The sequence below is a fragment of the Sarcophilus harrisii genome, chromosome 4 (genome assembly GCF_902635505.1).
Source record: "Sarcophilus harrisii chromosome 4, mSarHar1.11, whole genome shotgun sequence".
NCBI classification, from domain to species: Eukaryota; Metazoa; Chordata; class Mammalia; order Dasyuromorphia; family Dasyuridae; genus Sarcophilus; species Sarcophilus harrisii.
The window spans coordinates 330,744,296-330,765,063 of NC_045429.1; the positions used below are offsets into that span (position 1 = coordinate 330,744,296).

Sequence of the window (20,768 nt, forward strand, 5' to 3'; positions counted from 1 at the left end):
AACTCAAAAGTTTATCTAGTTGTGTATGTTGTTCAGTTGTGTCTGATTCTTCGTGACCCCATTTTGAAGTTTTCTTGACAAAGATACTCTAGTAGTTGGCCATTTCCTTCTCCAACTCATTTTCCAAAGAAGGAAACTGAGGCAAACAGAGTTAAGTGATTTGCCCAGGGTCATGTATCTAGTAAGTGTCTGAAGTTGAATTTAACTCGGAAAATGAGTCTTCCTGACTCTGTTGAATGACTAGCACAAGATCATACAAGTAGTGTCAGAGTTGGAAAAATGACAAATCTATATCAGACATAGTGTTCTAGGAAAACAAGAAGAGGGAGAAAATAATTGTATGGAAGGAAAGGATCAAGAGAGGCTTCTTTGATGTCATAGTACTCGAGCTAAGTTTTAAAGGAGAACATTTGAAGAAGTTTCAGTTATTTGAGATGGTCAGGAAAGATCCATATGATCATGAGATCATAAATTTAGAGCCTGGAAGGACTTAAAAATCCAGCAAAGTCTAATCCTCTCATTTTAAAGATGAAGAAACTAAACATGGAGAGGTTAAGTTATTTGCCACACAGCTAATAAATTCTAAGGCAGAATTTGAACCAAGATCCTTCTAATTACACATCCAGTAGTCTATCCTCTATGCTATCCTGCTTCTCCATGACATCAGGGAATAGCTGATTGGTATGAAATGGAGTAATGTGTAGTAAGTCTAGAACCATTCCCTCCATTAGACAGCTACATGTCACAGTGGGTAGAGGGCCTGAAGTCAGGAACACTCATCTTTCTGAGTTCAAATCTGACCTCAGATGCTACCTGAGCAAGTTTACCTCAGTTTCCTCTTCTGTAAAAAGATCTAGAGGAGGAAATGGCAAACTACTCTAATATCTTTGCTATGGAAATCCCAAATGGCGTCAGGAAGAGTCAGACACGGCTGAACATCAAAAACCATTTCCTCCTCTTTAATAAGGAGAAAATAAATCAAATCCCTCATGTGCCTGCAATATTCTCCTTCCTCATCTCACCTCCTGGTTTCCCTAGTTTTTTTAAAGTTCTAGCAAAAATCCCAAGACAGGAGGTCTTTCCCAATGTCTCTTAATAGTACCTTCCCTCTATTAATTATTTCCAGTTTGTCCTGTTTATATACATAGCTGTTTGCATGTTGATTTCCCCATTAAACTGTGATTTCCCTGAGAGCATCTTTTTGTTTGTCTTCCCTGAGCTCAGAACAGTGTCTAACACATAATAAATGTTTGTTTACTTGACTTGACACCAGGGAAAATGCACAAGAATATTTTTGGCAGTCAAAAACTGGAAACAAAATGGCTACCTATCATTTGGAGAATGGCTGAATAAGTTGTGATATATGAATTAATGGTATATTATTGAGTTGTTTAAAAAAAAAAAAGTTTGATTACAAAGAATCCAGAAAAAACTGGGACAGTTTATATGAACTGATGCAAAGTGAAGCCAATCAGTTAAAAAGCTTTTTATAAATGACTCTAAGAGAGAGTGAGACTAAAGACTTTGAGTCTTTCCTCCCTTCCATTCCCTCCCTTCAATACAATTTAAGCTCAAGTCAAGACATCACTCCATGATGTCATTGGTTCTCTTCTAAAGAAAGAACAAACAACAACATTAAGCACAGAGACAGGCATTGTGCTAAGCCTAGTGATAACAAAAGAGTGATTGGCATAATAACTAAAATAATGGAAAGAAAAATAACATTGAAAGACTTTAGAACTCTGATCAATTAAACAACCAATCCCAACTCCAGAAGACTGATATTGAAAAGCTTTCTCTCAGCAAAAAGCGAGCTAAGTGGTGCAGTGTACAAAATGTTTGGCATTAAGGTAGAATATATCTGAGTTTGAATATGATTTCGGATTCTTATTAGCTGTGTGACCTGTGTAAGTCCCTGTTTGCCTCAGTTTCCTTATCTGTAAAATGAGCTGGAAAAGGAAATAACCAACCACACCACAAAACCAACCAAGTAATTGGCTTGTTTTGCTTAACTGTAAGGGAGCATTCTGTTGTGGATAGAGGTTTGAGAAATAATGATATAAAAAAAATCATTAAAATATTTCATTATAAAAAATAAAATGAAGGAGAAACAATGCTCCTCTTGGAAATAAAGGTACCATGGGTTGTGTGTCAGTTTAAAAAATGGTTTTGGGAGCAGTTAGATGGCACAGTGGATAGAGCACCGGCCCTGAAGTCAGGAGGACCTGAATTCAAATTTGATCTCAGACACTTAATACTTCCTAGCTGTGTGACCCTGGGCAAGTCACTTAACCCTAATTTCCTGGGGGGAAGTGGTTTTGATTAATTATAACTTTAACTAGTGACTCCCAAAATAGATAAAACAATACTTTTGTAAAATCTAATAAAATAAAACTGTTGATCTGGTTTACCTCCACAGTTCCTCCCAGCACTGCCATTCTGGGATTCTATGTTCCTATAGCAGACCGCCCCAACCAGGGATCAGAGGCCCCTGTTGAGTATTCTGATTTTTTTTTCTGCTTCTGCTCCAAGTCTCTACCTCCCAAATCACCAGCCCTATCCCCCCACTCCCAATCTCCACTTCTCAAGGTACTCACTGTCTAGGCAAGGCTCACAGACAGTCTGGTTGACCCCACAGGGCTGGGCCACACCTTCACCCAGGTTGCATGCTCGACAGCACTCGCCACTCTCGGTGTAAAGATTAGTAGCACAATCTTCTGTCACTTCCCCCATGGACACCTGTGTGGGGAAGGGGGGAGAAGGTCAGGCTGGGAAGATCCTCAGGAAGTCCAGAGAGAAAAAAGGGGGGAGATGGGGAACAGAGTGAATCTTCTGATAGATCAAATGCCCTTTTCTAATTCACTCGATTAGAAACACCTGGCCAGGGGATGAGCTCACTTAGGAGGCATTAGGAACATCAAAGCCTGAGGAAGAGAGGGACACTGGGTGCCTCCCTCCACTGCTCCCCCCCAAGTGTGAGGGAGTGAGGTCAGAGCACTTATAACTAACCAGCTGCTGAGTTCACTCTTAGGTTAGGTCTCTTTTGGATCAGGGGAACTTTCCCTTACTACTAACCCTCCTCCCCAATTCCTGGTCTCTATCCTCGAAGTATTAGGGAGTGGAGGTGGGATCATTGAGGACCAGCCTCTCAGCTCCCACAGTCCTCCCCTTTCCCCTTCCACAGAGAGAAAACAGGCACATGCATGTGGAATACAGATCTGGGTTCCAATTCTCTCTTTGTTATCCATGTCTTTTCAAATCCCTTTCTGGGGTTCAGTTTCCAGTTTCCTTCATCTGTCAAAAGACATAGACAATGCCTAAATAACAATGAGCTGAAGGGAAAGAGTCTGGTATACATAAAGAGAGTACTTGTTATAGATGATGGTAAAATAGCTTATAACCATCAGGCTATCCTGCCGCACAAGGTTTTGATTTCCAAAGAACAGAGAACTCCCCGCCTCACCACACACATACATATAGAGAGACACTTGGAACAGCTCAGTAACCAGGGGAAAGGGGAGTCAGATTCCTGCCGCCGAAGCATCTTTGGCCAGGGATAGGAACAATTTAGCACTAGATTCCCTTGGGGGTGGGGGTGGGGTGGGAGGGCTGCTGAAGACTTGTTTTATTTTCTGTCTCTTAAAAAAAAAAAAAAAAAAGGAAAGAAAATTTAAAGTATCATGAGGCTTATGGAAATTCCAAAATCTACCTCCCCAGCTATAGATCACCTAACTCCCTTTAGGTCCTAGTGTTGTGGGACTAAAAGAGAAGTCACAAGAACATTTCATCCATTCCACTGTTTCTGCATCAGCTGGCTTGAATTTTACCCCAATGTCTCAAAATAGATAAAAAAAAAATCTGGACCCTTTGGAAAGGGATGGAAGAGTGAGGGGGATTGACAAATTGGAACCTCATGGGAGGCAGCTGCTCTTTAGATGGACCTGTGTGGCCCAAATTGGGGATAACAGATGTCCCCTCTTCCCAACATTGCACCCTTTCCAGAAGGCAAAGATCTATCCTAGTTCTGGGAGGAAAACATCTGCAACCCAGGAGGCTTCCTGTCCCAGGTCCACAGCTGCAGGTGGCTTCCGAAATCTTTCCCCCACACAAGACAATAATCTCTCCTTGACATGATGCAATCAGGCTAGTAGAAAGAGCTTTGGAGATGGAGTCAGAGCAATCTGCATTTGTATCTCAGCTGTGCTGTGCACTTGTAACCACTGTGACCCAGGGTAAATCACTTCCTCCTGAAATCCTGAGCCAGAACTTTGCTTTGCAAAGCAAAGATGTTAAAAAAAAAAAAAAAAAAAGTAATCGAAATGAAAAAGACTGGCCAATCCTACCAAGGACAGTATGGGAAGATTGCCATCTATCTGGGATAATGTTGGAGGCATATATCTATCTCTAACAATAACAAGAGTTACCATTTATATAGCAATTTAGGTTTTGCAAAGCACTTTATTTGTTATCTCTGTTTATCCTCCTAACAACCCAGCAAGGTAGATACTAGTTTTAACATCATCTTATGGATGGGAAAATTGAATCAGACAGCAGTTATATGACTTGCCCAGGTTCACACAGTTAGTGTCTGAGGTCATATTTGAACTCTGGTCAGATTCTGTACAATCCACTTTGTCACCTAACTGCTCTACAGATCCCCTTTCAATGGTCTAATGTGATATTTCACAAACCTTTTGGTCTCAGGACCACTGACACTCAAAAATTACAGAGGACTCCTCAAAAGACCTTCATTTTACAAAGATTATAGCTATCTCTATTTACTGTGCTAGAAATTAAAATATATTGTTATTATGAAATTAGTTTTAATCTCAAGGACCTTTCAAAAAGGTTTTGGGGTCCCCAGAGGTCCCCAGACCATACTTTAAGAATCTGTTTTAATACCTTAGCAGGCTTCAGGGGGAGGGTTGTGGAGCAAAAAGAGTAGGTCTTCAAGAGGGGAATAAAGTCCAGGTAAGGGGAACTGCTAGTGTCTTGGATTTAGAGAAAGTATGCCATAGTGGGAAAAGCACTGAATTTGGGAACCTGTGTTCAGATTCTTCTTTTAAAAAAAAGTGTTCAAATTTTTGGCTTGGCAACTTATTACTTTAGTGACCTTGAGACTTTCTGAGCCTCAGTTTCTACTCTGTAAAATGGAGATTGGACTGGTTAATCCCTTCAGGCTCTAACTTCTAAGAGCTTTTTGAAATGACTTGACTTCTGAGACCTTCATGAGTCTATAGAATTCACTTTCAAATGCCTGAATATATGACTGTGAGATCTGGGACTAAGGACCCAGTTTGAAAGATGGGGAGCCAGGGATATGGTGTTTGTTTGACTGGGGTTTTGCTAGAGAAGGGAACCAAATGTCAGTCCTACCGCACTTTAGTTCGGTAGAATGGAAAAGCTCAATGGCTGGGAGGGAGATGGTTGGAAGGACTGTGTCCCAGATCTTTTTTCTGCTACCTTTAAGAGACGGGGGCTAACCCCAAAATCTTGCCAAAGCCACTTATTCTGTCCCCCTCTCCTTACTGGGCCCCCTGCCAATTCCCTTCCTCCCCTCTGACTGTCCTGCTCATTTTCTGCCTTTAGCTTCATCCCTATTAGAGGCTGCATTAGCTTCCTAGGCAGCTCCGATTACAGACATCTGAATGACAAAGTGCCTCCATTACCCCAGCTCCCTCCCCCTCCTGCTTGGCCCGGGATGCTCTGGTTTCAGCACTTTCTTGCCAGGACTCAGGAAGAAACCACGACAGCATGAGAGCGCTGCCAGGCAGCATCCCCAGCAGAGTTAGGGGGATGGAGATTCCTGAGTCCCTAACACTAACCTCTTCCCCAGTTGCCCTCCCTGGCACTGAATATCATCCCTGATGCTTTCCTGCCTAAACCAGCACTCTATCCTTACCTATGCCTGGCATAATACATACCTTATTCTCAGAGCTACTTCTCTGCCATGGCCTTTTTCTTCTAGCCTCTGGTTCATATTTCCCCTCTAGTTTCAGGAATTTGAAAAATAGCTCATCCTTTCTGGCACAAAATTCTTCTCTTGGGCTCCTTCCTGCCCACCCAGTTCTCTCAGATTTCTGTCACAGAAAGGCCCAGATAAACTCCCAAGAGAGGAGAGATGTGGGCTCCTGCCCACAAGGTGATGTATTAATCTTCTAGACTAGAAGTTCTTACCCTGAGGTCTATGGACCCCCAAAGGATAGATTTCATCACGAGAAAAAAAATACATCTTTATTTCCAACAATCTCCAATTTAAATTTAGCATTTCCTCCAGTTTCTTAAAATCATTCTGAGAAGGGGTCCTTAGGTTTCACTCTGGGGAGAGCGTTCATAAGAGTTCATAACACACACAAGATGCTTAGGAACTCCAGATCCGGTCAAATCCTACAGCTAGATAGCCAGGGAAGGAGCGGTCATTGGGAGTGCAGGGTGGGAATTCAGCCCCACACCTGGCCCAGAACTGGATATTCTCCTGAGTGTCATTCCTCAGTCTCCCAGATGACATTTACCACCACCCCTCAAACTACGTCAACCGCCCCCATTCCAGGCACTTCAGCCTCAAAATCAATGTGCCATCCGAGCCGAATAAAACAAAGTGCTCTGGGAGGCCCTAGGGAAAGTGTGGTCTCGGCCACCACCTCGCACATTCAAAGCTTTCCGCGATTTGGCCACACCCACTCCATAGGGCCAATTTTGCAAGAAGGTAGCCCCGAGATTGTAGTTTCGGGGACCAAGCTATTGGAAAGTGTTTTCTTATAAGGACTGAGAAGAAATCCTCACCTCCCTTTCTCTTCGTCCCTGCTCCTGATTTCGAATTATCAAAGCCTGATTAAAGGTTGACCCCTAGGAATAGAACCTAATCTGACTATCCCGCTTCATAGAGTTTTCTCGATAATTTGCAAGACTGTGGGCCCTTTGTGGGGGACATTCTGCCCTTCTCCTGAGACAACTCCCCTCATGACTCAGCAAGAGAAGGATTCTGGAGATCCTGCCACCGTCTCTCTACCCCCCGCCCCAATCCCTCCTTAGTTTCTCAAAGCCAGCAGTCCCTCGGTGTGATTTTTTTATTCTTGGAGAGAATGGCTTGGACACAACAAACTCGGCGTCAGCCCATCAGTCTCCCTCCCGGCTTCTCTTTTCTATCCCTCAAGGACCGGGGCTTCTCCAAGCCTTCCCTCCTCACAACTCCCAAGCCTGGAGAGTAGATTCCGGAGACCGCTAAATCTTTCTGGCACCAGGCAGCGGATCCGATTAGGGGAAGGTGGAGTGTATTCTAGGGAGTGTGCGGGACTGGGGTGTAGGATTTGTAGACTGGATGAGCAGAACAGCGCAGTACTCATTTTTTAAGGAAATGGACGGGACGGGAGGGATGGGACTAGACTGGACTGCAGCAGCTGTGATTGCCCCATTTTCCCCTTCCTAGAGCGCCCTCTCTTGGCCACTGACCTCCCAGGTTCTTCACTTTATTCATTATTACCGCCCCCCCCCCCCAGCCAGATTTAGCGGGTATCCTCCCCCCACCCCCCCTGGGCAAGTCACCTTATTTGGTGCGTAGGCCAATCTAATCTCTGTCCCGTACTGGAGTCCAGACAACCGACCAAGAGATCCTCTTTCTTTGCCTCCCTTTCTCCTTAAAGACAACTCTTGGGGGCTACCCCCTAGCCTACTGGCTGGGAAAAGGATGATGGGTGGAGTGCGAAAGGGTTCTGGGAAGCACACGCAGCATGGGAGTGGGAAAAAGAGTTAGGAGGATTTCGAGAAGAGTGACCGAAGGTGCAGTAAAAGGATGGAGAACCCTGGCGAGTGGCCGCTATAATGATTAGGGCTCTTCCCCAAGTCCCTCCCCATCTGCAATCTCCGGACTAGGTAAATCATAGAAAACAAGCATCCTGAATAGCTCCCACGGTCTCTTCTTCAGCCCTCTGGTTCAATCATCTCATATCTCCTTCAAACCCTTCCCCGGCCTCCGCCCCCACTTTTCGGCTTTCCCCCCTTGCCTTCCCCCTACTTCATCACTTTTTTCATGAATCCTCTCCCTGCTTATCTGCTCGAACGCCCCTTCTTTGCTGCCATCCGGATTCATGCACTAGCGCATCCCCTCCCCTCCACTCATTGTCCTGCCCTGTCCCTATTGTCCGAAGTCCCACCCTTGATACTTTCTGCCTGCCCCCTGCCCCCAATTCCCGATTCCCGTTCCCCATTCCCCTCTGCCTCTTTTGCATGGTATAACTACTGCCTGCTCCCTCATTCCGTCTGTCCCGATGCCAAATTACCCCACCCACCCTATTCCCTTTGCCTCCTCTGTCCAATTGAAGCTCCTTTCGGTCACCCTGGCATCGGAATACCCTCTTACCCTAGCCAACCCACTACTTCCAGGGATCAAAGAGTCGGAGCACCTCTCCTATCTCCCTCCCTTCGTGACCCCACTCCGGGGACCAAAGAGCCCGAGGGTCCCCTTCTTGACTAGCTGCACCTCCACACCTCCTTCCGCTTCCAGAGGGACCCATGCATCTGAGTTGACATCTCCCCCAGACGCGCTTCTCTCAGAGATCGGCATCCCTGTTCCCTTCCGTGACCCCCCTTTTCCAAGGTTCTTTGGAAAGACCCAGGATTGGTTCCGAGTCTCTCCCTCTCTATTTCAGCGCACAGACATCTCAGGAGCGTCGCCTGCATTAGTCTCCGAGGGCTCTGCTTGCCCTTCCAGTCCCAGTGCGTGCGAAGAGAGGACACCTTCCATTTGGACTCACCCCTAAGAGCAGCAGCAGCAGCAGCAGCAGCAAGCGGCACGGCCCTTCCATGGCTGAGTAGGTGGACAAGACCACCTTTGGGTGCCCAGTGGCACCTTCCTCCCGCCCCCACCCAGCTTCCTTAGCTCAGTCCTTTTGGTCTTGCTTCTGCACTCGACAGGAGCCAGCCGAGGCTCCGCTCCTTCTGGCTGCTGGCAGGAGCTACTCGAGAGCCAGGACTACGGTCCCGCCCCCTCCCCGCCCATACCGCCCACCCGCCCGGAACCACCGCTGCCCCGCCCCGCCACCCCTGAGCCCTGCTGCCTGGAGTGGGGAGGGGAGGGTGCAGAGGGGACCGGGCCATGAAGCTGAGTCGCTCCTCCATCGCTTTGCCCACCTCCCACCTCCACCCCAATCCTCTGCAACCCACCCCCTGTCCTGAGCTTCCTCTTTCTCTTTCTCTCCGCCGTCTTTTCAGGGCCTCCTTCTCTCTCCTCAGTGGTCTCCTCATCAGCTCCTGTTTGTTTTTTATCCCGTGTTCCGTATCTCTCCTTCCCTACAACTCCTTTCCTCTCTTTACCTATCCTCTACCTGACGTTTGTCACCCCCTTTTTTGTTTGTGGTCGACCCCAATGATCAACTAAATTCTTTGCTTACAGTTGAGTCAACTCCAGGAGGTGCTGGATCACACACACACACACACACACACACACACACACACACACACACACTTGGACATTGCCTTTGCTCTTCCCTCAAACCATGCACGTCCAGTGAAACGCCAGTGAGAATCAAGATTAACCAAACAGGTATTTACATCTCAGAGCTACCCCAGCCCAGCCTTGGGACATTACCATTATTGAGGCTCCTCTCCTTTCGCCTATCCCAGCCATTTTTAAATCCTTGTGATAAAGGTGGGGCCAATCTAGGGAACCAGTAGGACAACAAGAGGAACAACTTGTCACCAGTGACTCAGAGCCTAGAATCTAAGAGCTAGATGGGACCTAGTCTATTTTACAAAAGAAGCTGAGAAGTCTTGGTTCCTTTGTGCCTTTGGCACTTGTTATCTTACTAATTTATTACTCATTACTCGTGGGACTACTAATAATTTCTTAAAGAGATGAATCAAGTCCTTTTCCTTATCTCCCTCCTATGCTTTCATTTTAGTTTATCCTATACAAAATGACATCAGTAATCTTATCCACTCTTTGTTTGAGGTAAGTATTATGGATATAATTATTTCCATATTTCAGATGAATAAAACTGAGACATAGGTTAAGCAACCTGCCTATGGTCGCAGAATTTGTGTCAAAAGCAGAGTTTGAACCCATCTTTCTGACTCCAAGCCCATTATCACATGGTGAAAGGAACTGAGAATCACTGGGGAAAGATCAGTGGAAACAAGAATTGGTTTCACTGGCTATTCCAAGGACCAAATTTACTGATGGAAGGATTAAGCTTTTTTTTTTTATTTATGGTTGTTCCCTCAAAATAAATATGCTACTTGTCACTGGATTTGAATCTCTGAGACAAAGATTGGAGGAAAGAACTGTGTAAACCTTCTTAAGGAAGCCCTTCATGGGTTTACAAAAGTATACTCCTTCCTCCTTATTTCCAGCAGAAGCAGCAAATAGATGTAGTTCCCCATTATATTACTTTTATGGATATATTCCTCTCAGTGAATAGAGCATACAAGGAGTTATGGAGTGTAGGGAATGCTGTTGTTGTTTGGTTGATTAGTCATGTTTGACTCTTGGTGGCCCCATTTGGAAATGGGTTGCCATTTTCTTCTCCAGCTCATTTTACTGATAAGGAAACTGAGGCCAACAGGGTTAAATAACTTGCCCAGGGTCACAGAGCTAGTACATGTTTGAGACTGTATTTGAACTCAGGTTCCTGGCTCTAAGGCTGACACTCTATCCACTGTGTCACTTAGTAGTATAGTAGCACCACATTTGTACTGGCCCAACAGCTATTGTCAACAGTGGTATCAAATGGTATTGACAGTATAATATTAATTTAAATACTGATTATCATAATCAGCAAGTATTTATTAAGTACCTGCTGAGGAACTTTTCACAGCACTGGCAATACAAAGACAAGAATGAAAGAATTCCTGCTTTCAAAAAGTTTAGCTGCTAAAGGGGAAATACTGTCAATATATATTTTAGAAAATAACAAAATGAATACAATTTGTTTTGGAGAGAGAGGATCATAGCAGCTATGGACAAGGTTAGGAAAGTCTTCATGTAGAAAGTGGCATCTGAATTAAATCTTAAAGGTGACTAGGGATTCCAAGAGGTGAAAGTGAGGAAGTGCGTTCCAGACATGAAATGCAAAGGCATGGGGAAGAGAAATGAAATGTCCTCTGTGTGGAAGAACAAGTAGGTGAATATAGATTAACTGCAGATTTCAAAGAAAGAAATAATGTGGGGGCAGCTAGGTGGTGCAGTGGATAGAGCATCAGCCCTGAAGTCAGGAAGACCTGAGTTCAAATCTAGCCTCAGACACTTAACACTTTGTAGCTGTGTGACCCTGGGTAAATCACTTAACCCCAATTGCCTCAGCAAAAAAAAAAAAAAAAAAAGAAAGAAAGAAATAATGTGTACTAATTAAGAATAATACATCTTACTGTTGTTCATAAAAGCCCAGAATCAGGGATTTAAAGCTAGGAGGGACCTTGGTGGTCAGATAGTCCAACACCTTAATTTTACAAAGTAGTGCCTTCAGCTTTCATTTTCTTTTCTTTTTTTTAAAGTTTCTTTTTCTTTCTTTTTTTTTAATTGAAGCTTTTTATTTTCAAAATATACACATAGTCAGTTTTCAACACTCACCCCTACAAAATCCTGTGTTCTAATTTTTTCCCTCTTTTCCCCCCACTTCCTCCCCAAGTTGGCAAGTAATTCAATATATATTAAACATGTACAATTCCTCTCTACATATTTCCACAAATATTAGCCAGCTTTCATTTTCAAAGAGGAGCAATGACACCATGGGGTAATGTCTTGACTTTCAAGTGAATTGGATAAGTGAAACAGAACTGCACAAAGTTATCAGTCTCACCCTCTCTTCCAGAGTCACCAAAGGGCTGCGATAATCTTTGATGTCTGACCAAACTCCACAATGCTCCACAATGCCTGCTTCAGCCATCTTCATAGTTGTTGGAATAAATTGTTCTTATCAGCCCATTCTGCCAGGAGAAGTCTTCACATGAAGAGAAAATGGAACCCAAGGACCTAAGGTCATACAAGTAGTTAGAGGCAGTCTAGCAAACTTCCATTCCTCAACAGCATTGACAATGGAGTCATGAAGAGAGACCATACATAACTAAATATAATCTTAATGTGTTCTACTGAAAGATTGCTTATTGTTAATATAACAGTTGTGTGGATGGTAATATATTACTAATAACTTTGATAAGACTGGTCACTTAAACAGTAATTTAATTTTTATGGATAATAATATTAAGAGTATAATATAGAAGAGACAACTTGCCATTGTAAATAGAGTGCTGGACTCAGAATGAAGATGTGACTTCAAATCCTGACTGAAAATTATTATCTGTGTGACCATGGGCAAATCACTTAAGCACTAAGAATTCAGACAACTAATACTCTGTAATCCATTTTGGTGGAATTCTTTCATAGTAGAAATTACTCACAGATTTTGAAAGAGATCATAGGCATTATTTAATCCAAGGATATGTGATTTCATGAGAGTGGGATCTTCTTCCATTGATTCAGATCACAATTTATCTATACCTTGGAAGATAGTTTCAAGAATGACTCACATACCTACAAAAATTCATCCCATGGCAACCAACTTTTGGTGATGAGAGACTCCATATTTAGTTAGGCTGGTCCATGGATAGCAGTCACAGTGAACAGATTGATCTTATGCAAGCCTTTTGAACTTATCAGTTTATAGTCCACAGCCTTAAGAGATCCAGAATCATGTTTACCAATGCTAAAACATTGGAGCAGAAATTATGGGATGGGAAAATATTCAGTGACACAGATAGGTTTATCCAGAGATTGTATGTTATAGTAGAAAAAGGAAACCTGGTTTTAATATTTTCATGGTTTTATCATTTCTAGACCTAGCTCAGATGCTCCTTTTTTCCTTCTCTAGGCAACCTTCCCAGACTATTCCAATCCTGTTACAATCACTTCTTTCCTTCCAAACACTTCCAGCATCATTGTCTCTGGTTTGCATTCTGTCTGCTTCCTGTATCCTAGGCATAGCTGCTATTCCCCCCAAAATATGGAATATATTTGCCAGCATCTCTTTAACAAATGTTGTTTATTATCAATGGGTGTTGAACCATTGAATTTAGATTCTAAGATCTGAGAACTGGACTGGGAATCTCAAAACTTGAAATGACACTGTCACTTATGAGATGTGTAGTTTTGTCTCATTGGACCTCACTCTATTCATTCAACAAAATGGGGGCATTGGACAATTGATGCTCAAGCTACCTCTTCTATCCTCCAAAGTCTATTAAGCGGAATATGTTATTAATTGGCTCTAAGTATACCATAGGAGGAAGCAGAAATGTCACTTATGGTGATGGGAAGAACAGCTGGGCCAGATCATATTCATACAGAAGAAAAATATGTTGAGGGACACAATTTTTAAAGCACTAAGGGGTCAGTTTTCAAGATATAAGAGAAAGAAATTGAATGATTAGAGGAAAAGATGCATATTGTACTAACACCAAAAAAAAGAGAGGGGATAATTGAGAAGGCATCAAGAAATGAATTGGAGTTCATAGAATTTTAAAGTCATAGAAGCCAATTAGGAGAATATTGTAGTAGTCCAGGAAAGATGTAGAGGGTGCTTTCACAGGGGAAATAGGAGAAGAGGATGGAGTCAAGAGATTTTGTGAAGATAAAATGGACAATTGATTAAATATGAGAAGTGAGAAAGTAGGAAGTTGAGGGTAAATATAAGGTTTCAAACTTGGGAGAATGCAAAAATAGTGGTACTTTCCACATAAATGGAGAATTTGAAAGAGGGGTAGGCTTGGAGCTAAAAGCAATTAATGCTGTTTTAAACATTCTATTATGTCCAGTTTGCAATGTCCAATAGGAAGTAGGTGAGGTGGAAGTGGAACACAGAAAAAAGGCTAGGGCTGAATGAATGAATCTGCATAGAGATATGATAATAATTGAGCCCATATGAGCTGAATCCATACTGAGAGTTTAGAGAGAAGAAAGAAGGGAGTGCAACCCAGAGCTTTAGGGTTAGCAGACATGACATTAATGATGAGCCAGCAAAGGAGCCTGAGACTGAACAGCCAGATTTGTTGAAGAATCATAGATAAATTCTGTCAGAAAAACCCAGAGAGGAGAGAATATCCAGGAGAGAAGATGATCAATTAATTTCAAATATTTCAAAGAGGTCAAAGAAGGATGAGAAAGAAAAAGAAAAGGGCTGAAAGATTGAGTAATCAAAAGATCCTTGTTACCTTTGGGAAATAGTTTCTATTGAGTGATGAGGTTGGAAACCATAATCTAAGAGACTGAAAAGTGAGTGAGAGGAAAGGAAGTGAAGGAAATGAGAGTGCACAGCTTTTTCTAGAAACTTGGCTGTGAATGGGGAGGAGAAACAGGGAAGAGTTTGAATGTATGGAAGGGTTAAAGTGAGAGGTTGGTTTTTTGTTGCTGTTGTTATTCCTTTTTTATTTTGTTTTATTTTTTAAGATAAAGATTTGGACATGTTTATAGGCAACAAGGAGGGGATTAGCAAATAAAAAAGACTGAATGTTAGAGGGAATGATGATTGTGGAGGAAATATGTTGAAGAAAATGAGAGAGGATGGAATCGTGGCTACATGCAGAGAGGTTAGTCACAGTGAGAACCAGGATCATCTCTTCATTAGAAAATGGAAAAAAGGAGGAGAGAATGGGTGATGATGTTAAGGAGTTTTGAAATGTAGAGGTGAGAAAATGAAATTTACAGCTAATTTTCTTAATAAAGTATAATCAAGGATGTGAAGGATGAATGAAAGAGTGGCATGGAAAGCGGGGAGGTGGGGAGCAATAAGCATTTTGATAATGTATCAGACACTGCTAGGCCCTTTTAAATATATAATTTGATCCTCAAAATAACCCTGAAATGTAGGAACTGTTATTATTATCCCTACTTTACAATTGAAGAAACTGAGGCAAACTGAAGTTAGGTGATTTGCCCTGCATTACACAGTTAGTAACTGACTGAGGCCAGATTTTAATCCAATTCTTCTTGACTCTGGAATCCACTGTGCTAAGAGTTGCTTCAATGGGAGGCATGAGAAGAGAAGGATTATCTAACATGTATTTCAACATATTTAACCTGCCAGCTAGGGGAGGGGGTTAGGGGAAAGAGGGGAAAATTTGGAATAAAAACTTTTGCAAGGATTAATGTTGGAAAAATTACCCATGCATATGCATTGCAAATAAAGAGCTTTAATAAAAAAGAGAGCAAGAGAAAGGTTTATCATCCTTGCTGAGAGGAGTGGACAGGAGGAAGTAAAAAGATTTCTTTGCTGCAATGAGAGTCCAACTGAGGTTAGATAACATAAATTTGTCTAGTCTGCATAGTCTCATGACTTCAACTAGCTCTATTCAATAGCATATGAAGAGGTGTGAACAAGATGGATGACGGAAGTAGCTCAGTTTTGTGGTTTGTCAAGATACAAATGGTGATAGGGTAAGAGGTAGTATAATAAAATCTCCAACTATTCCCTAACATTAACATTCTTTTGCCAATGCTGAATAACTACAAATAGTCAAATACCATGATCTCAGAAGAATCAAAACATGAGCAACTGAAAAGACAATAGAGAGACACATGATGTATGTAAGCAGGGAATAGCAGAAAACCAATGATGACTCATTTGTGAGAAATGTCATAAAAATATCATCTAGGAAATATATATGCTCAGGAAAGAAATGAGATGGTTATAGACAGAGAGGGAGAGCATAGCAATTGGACAGTCTGAACATTGCAGTGATACCCATGGAATGCTAAGACCTAGAGATGTGGTTCTTAAAAGTATACTTTGACTTTGCTGTGAAACATTATTGCAGACAGAGCTACTGTTATTGCATCCAAAACAAAAAGAAGAGTACTAAGCACAGGGGTGTTGAAATACTCTTCCTCCACACTAAGGGACCCCTCTCAGTTCTGGACCATGATCAATCATAAGGAAGACTGGATCCTAAAAAAGGATCCAAACCCTTTTACTCCATTGTGGTTCTTTATGGTCTCATTCTAAAGCTCGGGGGAAGATTACCTAAAGCCCCAGGTGTAGAAAGGTACTTCAATGTCTAATGAAAATTGAGAATAGTACAGCCATTTATTTTCTCCACATTAAAGAAAGACTTACCACAACAGACAAGTGCTCATGGATAAAGGCCTAATCAGCACTGATAATAGACTATTAACTGACAAAGATTTGAAACCATCAAAAAATAAAGCAGTTTACATGGCTGTCAAATTGGCACTTCACGGTTCAACTCTACTTTGCACTGTCTAAACAATTCCTTCTAGTTTCATTCCTTCTGGCAAGCCCGTCCAGAAGTTAGATTCACCGTCCTACTACCAAGAAGTACTAGAGTGATATCTAGAGGATAATCCCAAAGTGTAACTAAGGTCTCAGGATCTTCAGATCTCTCAAGCTCATGAAGCTGTCTCCAAGACTGGGAATATTCAGAGTGTGACATTACTTCTCAGGCACCTGCACTGTTATTGTTGTTATTGAGCTGTTCAGTGACTGGCTCCAGGATCACGCAGCTACCAAGTATCTGAGGTCACATTTGAACTCAGACCTTCTTGACTGCAGGTTAGAAATTATATCCTCTACACTATCTAAGTGCTCTATTACTCATCTATTCTAAGGAATTATCAAAATAGAAGAGACAACCCAAAACTCAGGCTTAGATTCATAATAATGATAATAATAATGATAATATTTATATAACACTTTAAGATATGCAAAGAACCTTATATATGCTATTTCATTTGTTCTTCACAATAATCCCACTAGGTATCCCATTTTACAAATGAGAAGACTGAGGCTAGAAAATGCTAACTAATTTGCAGGTAATAAGCAGATGAGGTGAATGAACCTATAGTTTTCAGACTTCAAGTCTAGCATTCTATCTACTAGGGAGGATATGTATTTTAGTCACATTGTGCAGGAGAAAGGATACCCAGGTAGCACCATCCACCAATTCTTCATGGAGAAGCTGATTAGAAGAGAGACAGGGTGGAGTCATTCCTTTTTGGAAGTCTGTTAAATCACAGGTTCTTTCAACTTAGTTGCCAATAAGGACATAGCTTTAAAATTTCAAAGTCCCTTAATATTGTGCCAAATGTGTCCCTGAAAGTTGCCCAGGGCCCTACAGGTCCATCCCCATGCATGGTTCATGCAGAGTAACCCTTTTGTGTCTCTGTTCCTCAGGTAAAAGAATGCTCTGTCATAAATAAAAAAATTTGTGAACCACTCACCAGTAAAGTGCCCTCTGAGTTGGGTAGATCTTGCCTAGTATATCTATAGAATGATATGTGAAGGTGTGTGACTGGCCTATGATATACACCACTGGAAAGTTTATCCACAGCAGTTATAGAATGACCTATCGAAGTTTAAATTTCTGATGATTTGAATGGTAATATTCATAATATTAATAATAAAGATGAAGACCTTTGCTGATTCAGATCACCATCATTATTGATTGGGAAAAATCATTGATGGGATCACTTACATGGCTCAGTCAATAATAATGGCACTAATGTCAATAATTATTCTGAATTCTCTCTTGGATGTGTTTTATTCCATTTCCTCACCTAGGATCCTCTTTCTTTTAGGCCCCAAGGGAAGGTCTGAAAAGAAGTTTTTCCTTCCCTTTTCATCCTTGCCTTTCCTTCCTTTCATCTGAAAGATATTATGGGCCCAGGTGTTCAGACTGTTCAAAGCCACTCAGGAGAGGGATTCCCTTCATTGTAGATTCTGTACAGCCTCATGGCCCATTCCTCTTCTGGTCCTGCACCCTAGCCTGTTCTTTCCCCAGATTGGTCAAACAAAAGTAAAATAACAAACAAAGGATTTGGAATCAGGCTTGAAAGGCCTAAATTTAAACCCTGTCTTTATATACCATGCTAGCAAACTGTGTAATTTAGCAAAGTTGTTTAAGGTAAATAGGGTTAAATGACTTGGCCAGGGTCAAGTGTCTGAGGCTGGATTTGATAAGCCTGCTTGACATCAAGCCTGGCACGCCGTCCACTGAGACACCTAGCTACCCTTATTAAACTAGATTAGATTATCTTAAAGCTCTTCCAGAGTCAATATTTTGCAGTTCTAAGGGCCATAGCAGTAGAAGGAGGGAAAATTTTTGAGGGCTGATGCAAGTGGAGGCTAGAAGAGGGAGCCTCTCTTTATCAAAAAGTCTATCATTCTTTTCCTCAGACCCAAAAGCTCATACTTCAAAGCCTGGCATCCCTATCTCATTGGTTAGTTAAAGGGCAAGAAAGGTGAAATACAGTCTTCATGAATATTGGATCAAAATGCATCATTCCTTTCAAAAAAACCTGAACTGATGCTGAGTGAAGTGAGGAGAACCAGGAGTACATTGTACACAGCAACATTAACATCATATGATGATCAACTTTAGCTCTCCTCAACAATACAATGATATAAAACAATTCCAAAAAACTCATGAGGAGAAAATGCTATTTATATCCATATAAAGAACTATGGCATCTGAATGCAGATCTAAGCATAATAACTCACTTGTTTGTTGTTGGTTTTTTTCTTTCTCATGCTTTCCTCTGTTGATCTGATTCTTCTTTACAACATGACTAATGTGGAAATATGTTTTATATGTACAACCTATAACAGATTACTTGCTATCTTGAAAATGGGCAGGAGGGAGGAAAAAATTAGAACTCAAAATATGATCAAATGATGTTGAAAATTATCTTTACATGTGTTTAGAAAAAATAAAATACTATTAAATGGAAGCCAATGGCAAACAGTGGGCTATTTTTTGGCATTAAAATAGAAGTACAATGTATAACCTATATCAGATTGCGTGTCAGGGGAGAAAAAATGGAAATCAAAATCTTATAAAAGTAAATGTTGAAAAACAAATAAATAAAAATTAAGATATCTATGATATTTATAAAAAAAATTCAAAAAGCATCTCTCCTTGTGTCTTTCTGTGTTCACTCAAGGGATCATCAATCATGCCCATTTCTGTTCCAGTTCTGGCTTCAGTCTTCAGATAGACCTCTGAACTGGAAGGGAATCTGGCATGATTTTCATTCTCATTGAGCCCTCTACTTTCTCTTTACCTTCAATCCCCCCAAATCCCAAATGTTTCCTTCTTGGCTCCCTCCAAAGAAAGGGGAAGGACCTCTAAGAGCAGCAATTTCTGAGAGATTCCAGCGCTTCTCCAGATTTCCTTCCCCAGCTGTATCCCATCTGCCCCTAGACCAGGAGCCAAGCAAGGTAAGGAAAACTTACTGCCTCCATTAGGAACTGCCTCTGTTGAGTTTGATAAGTGAAGTGGTGATTACCTTGTCAACAATCCCTTCTTCCTATTTCATTAGGAAACTTGGGAAGGCAGGAAAGATGGAAAAGTTGGAGGGGAGGGAGGAAGGATACACTTCTAACTACTCCTGTCCTGTGCAAAATGGTGGAGGAGACCAAATTTGTCTTCTGGACTTCTTTCCTTCCCTCCTCCCCACCAGCCCCACAGACTTCCAGGTACACATACTTCCCCTATCCTTCCTTCAAGGAGGAAGCCTAATAATTTTTACATCCACTATGAATGTCAGCTACTTGACTTGTTATCCTTCTCTGAAACACTGACATTTTAGTCAACATTTACTTAGGGTTATATATCTGGGATCTAAAGGTGTTCAAAGAGGACTAGCAACTGTGGTGTGAGAACTTGCTGAGACCTTTTCAGTGTTTGCTTATCCTTTTTTGTTGTCTATCTTTACCAGTTCTCACCTGTGGCTCCAAGAAGCTGTAGTATACACAGTGACCACACCCAGGGTAAACCATCTCAGCAGATGGACCAAACAAGGTTGAAGGTAATTGATGGACGTCAAACCCTTTGGTGATTAAGGGAGTGTCTTTCAAACATATGAAGACTTTCCCTCAAGCACAATGGACAGGTGAGAACAATTTGTTCTAACAATCATAAAGGCTACAGAGGCAGGTGCTGTGGAGCACTTAGAGCTTGGTCAGACATCAAAGACACAAGGTCAGCCACTGCATACTGGACCATTGCCCATTATCCTGACTTTTGTTCTGCCACTGGATTTTTTTATGATTCTGGAAGAAAAACTGAGGCTGATGACTTCTCACTTACATCCAATTCATACCCAAGGAAAAATATCACCCTGGTTTGTCATTGGTGCTCTTCAAAAATGAAAGATAAACTATGTACAGAACACTGTACATAGGAATTTGGAAAAGACAATGCTTCATCCAAAAAATAAAGTTCTAATGCCTAAAGTCACAGCTTCAGGTACCATGACTGAAAGGAGAAAGATGTTTAGGGGGCAGAGTAACCTTCTCAGCATTAATTGTATATCCCATATTCATCACTGCCTCCTCTCTATCCAGTTCTGTCCCTCTTTTTCTCATCTCTTTTCCAGAAAGTCTTCCTTGACATTCTCTGCTGAAATGAGCTAGAGTTTTGATGGGTCCAGTTTGGCTCCCTGTGTCTGCTTCCCTTTTTTTTTCTTCTTAGCTTCAAGAGAGACATTAAAGACTAAAGGGCTGAAGGCTAAAGATATTAAATGCAACAAAAAAGGCAGACTATAGTAGGCTCCATTTAATTCCACTCCAACAGAAAGAAGAATTGAGGGAAGAAGTGCCCTACTAGATGAGAAGGCAATTCCAGGGCAGAGGCCCTACATCCGCCCTTGCCATGATAAGAACCAGAGTTACAGGGAAGTTGTATCAAGCTGGAGTTCCCACGGGAATATTTGGGGGAGGAGAGGAGATGGAAGAGAGGAAATAATGGACTTATCTCTTCTT

General features: G+C 41.8%; 1 protein-coding gene across 1 annotated transcript in view; it reads right to left on the reverse strand.

Moving 5' to 3' along the window:
* The window catches only part of NGFR (nerve growth factor receptor), a 28,545-nt gene extending 19,594 nt beyond the window's left edge, over window positions 1-8,951 (reverse strand). The window contains exons 1-2 of the mRNA XM_003768385.3: window positions 8,751-8,951; window positions 2,598-2,739 (exon numbers count right to left, since the gene is read on the reverse strand). Of these exons, the coding sequence (XP_003768433.1) occupies window positions 2,598-2,739; window positions 8,751-8,801 (193 nt within the window). The 5' untranslated portion in view covers window positions 8,802-8,951. The remainder of the gene's footprint in view (window positions 1-2,597; window positions 2,740-8,750) is intronic.
* Between the last annotated feature and the right edge of the window lie 11,817 nt (window positions 8,952-20,768).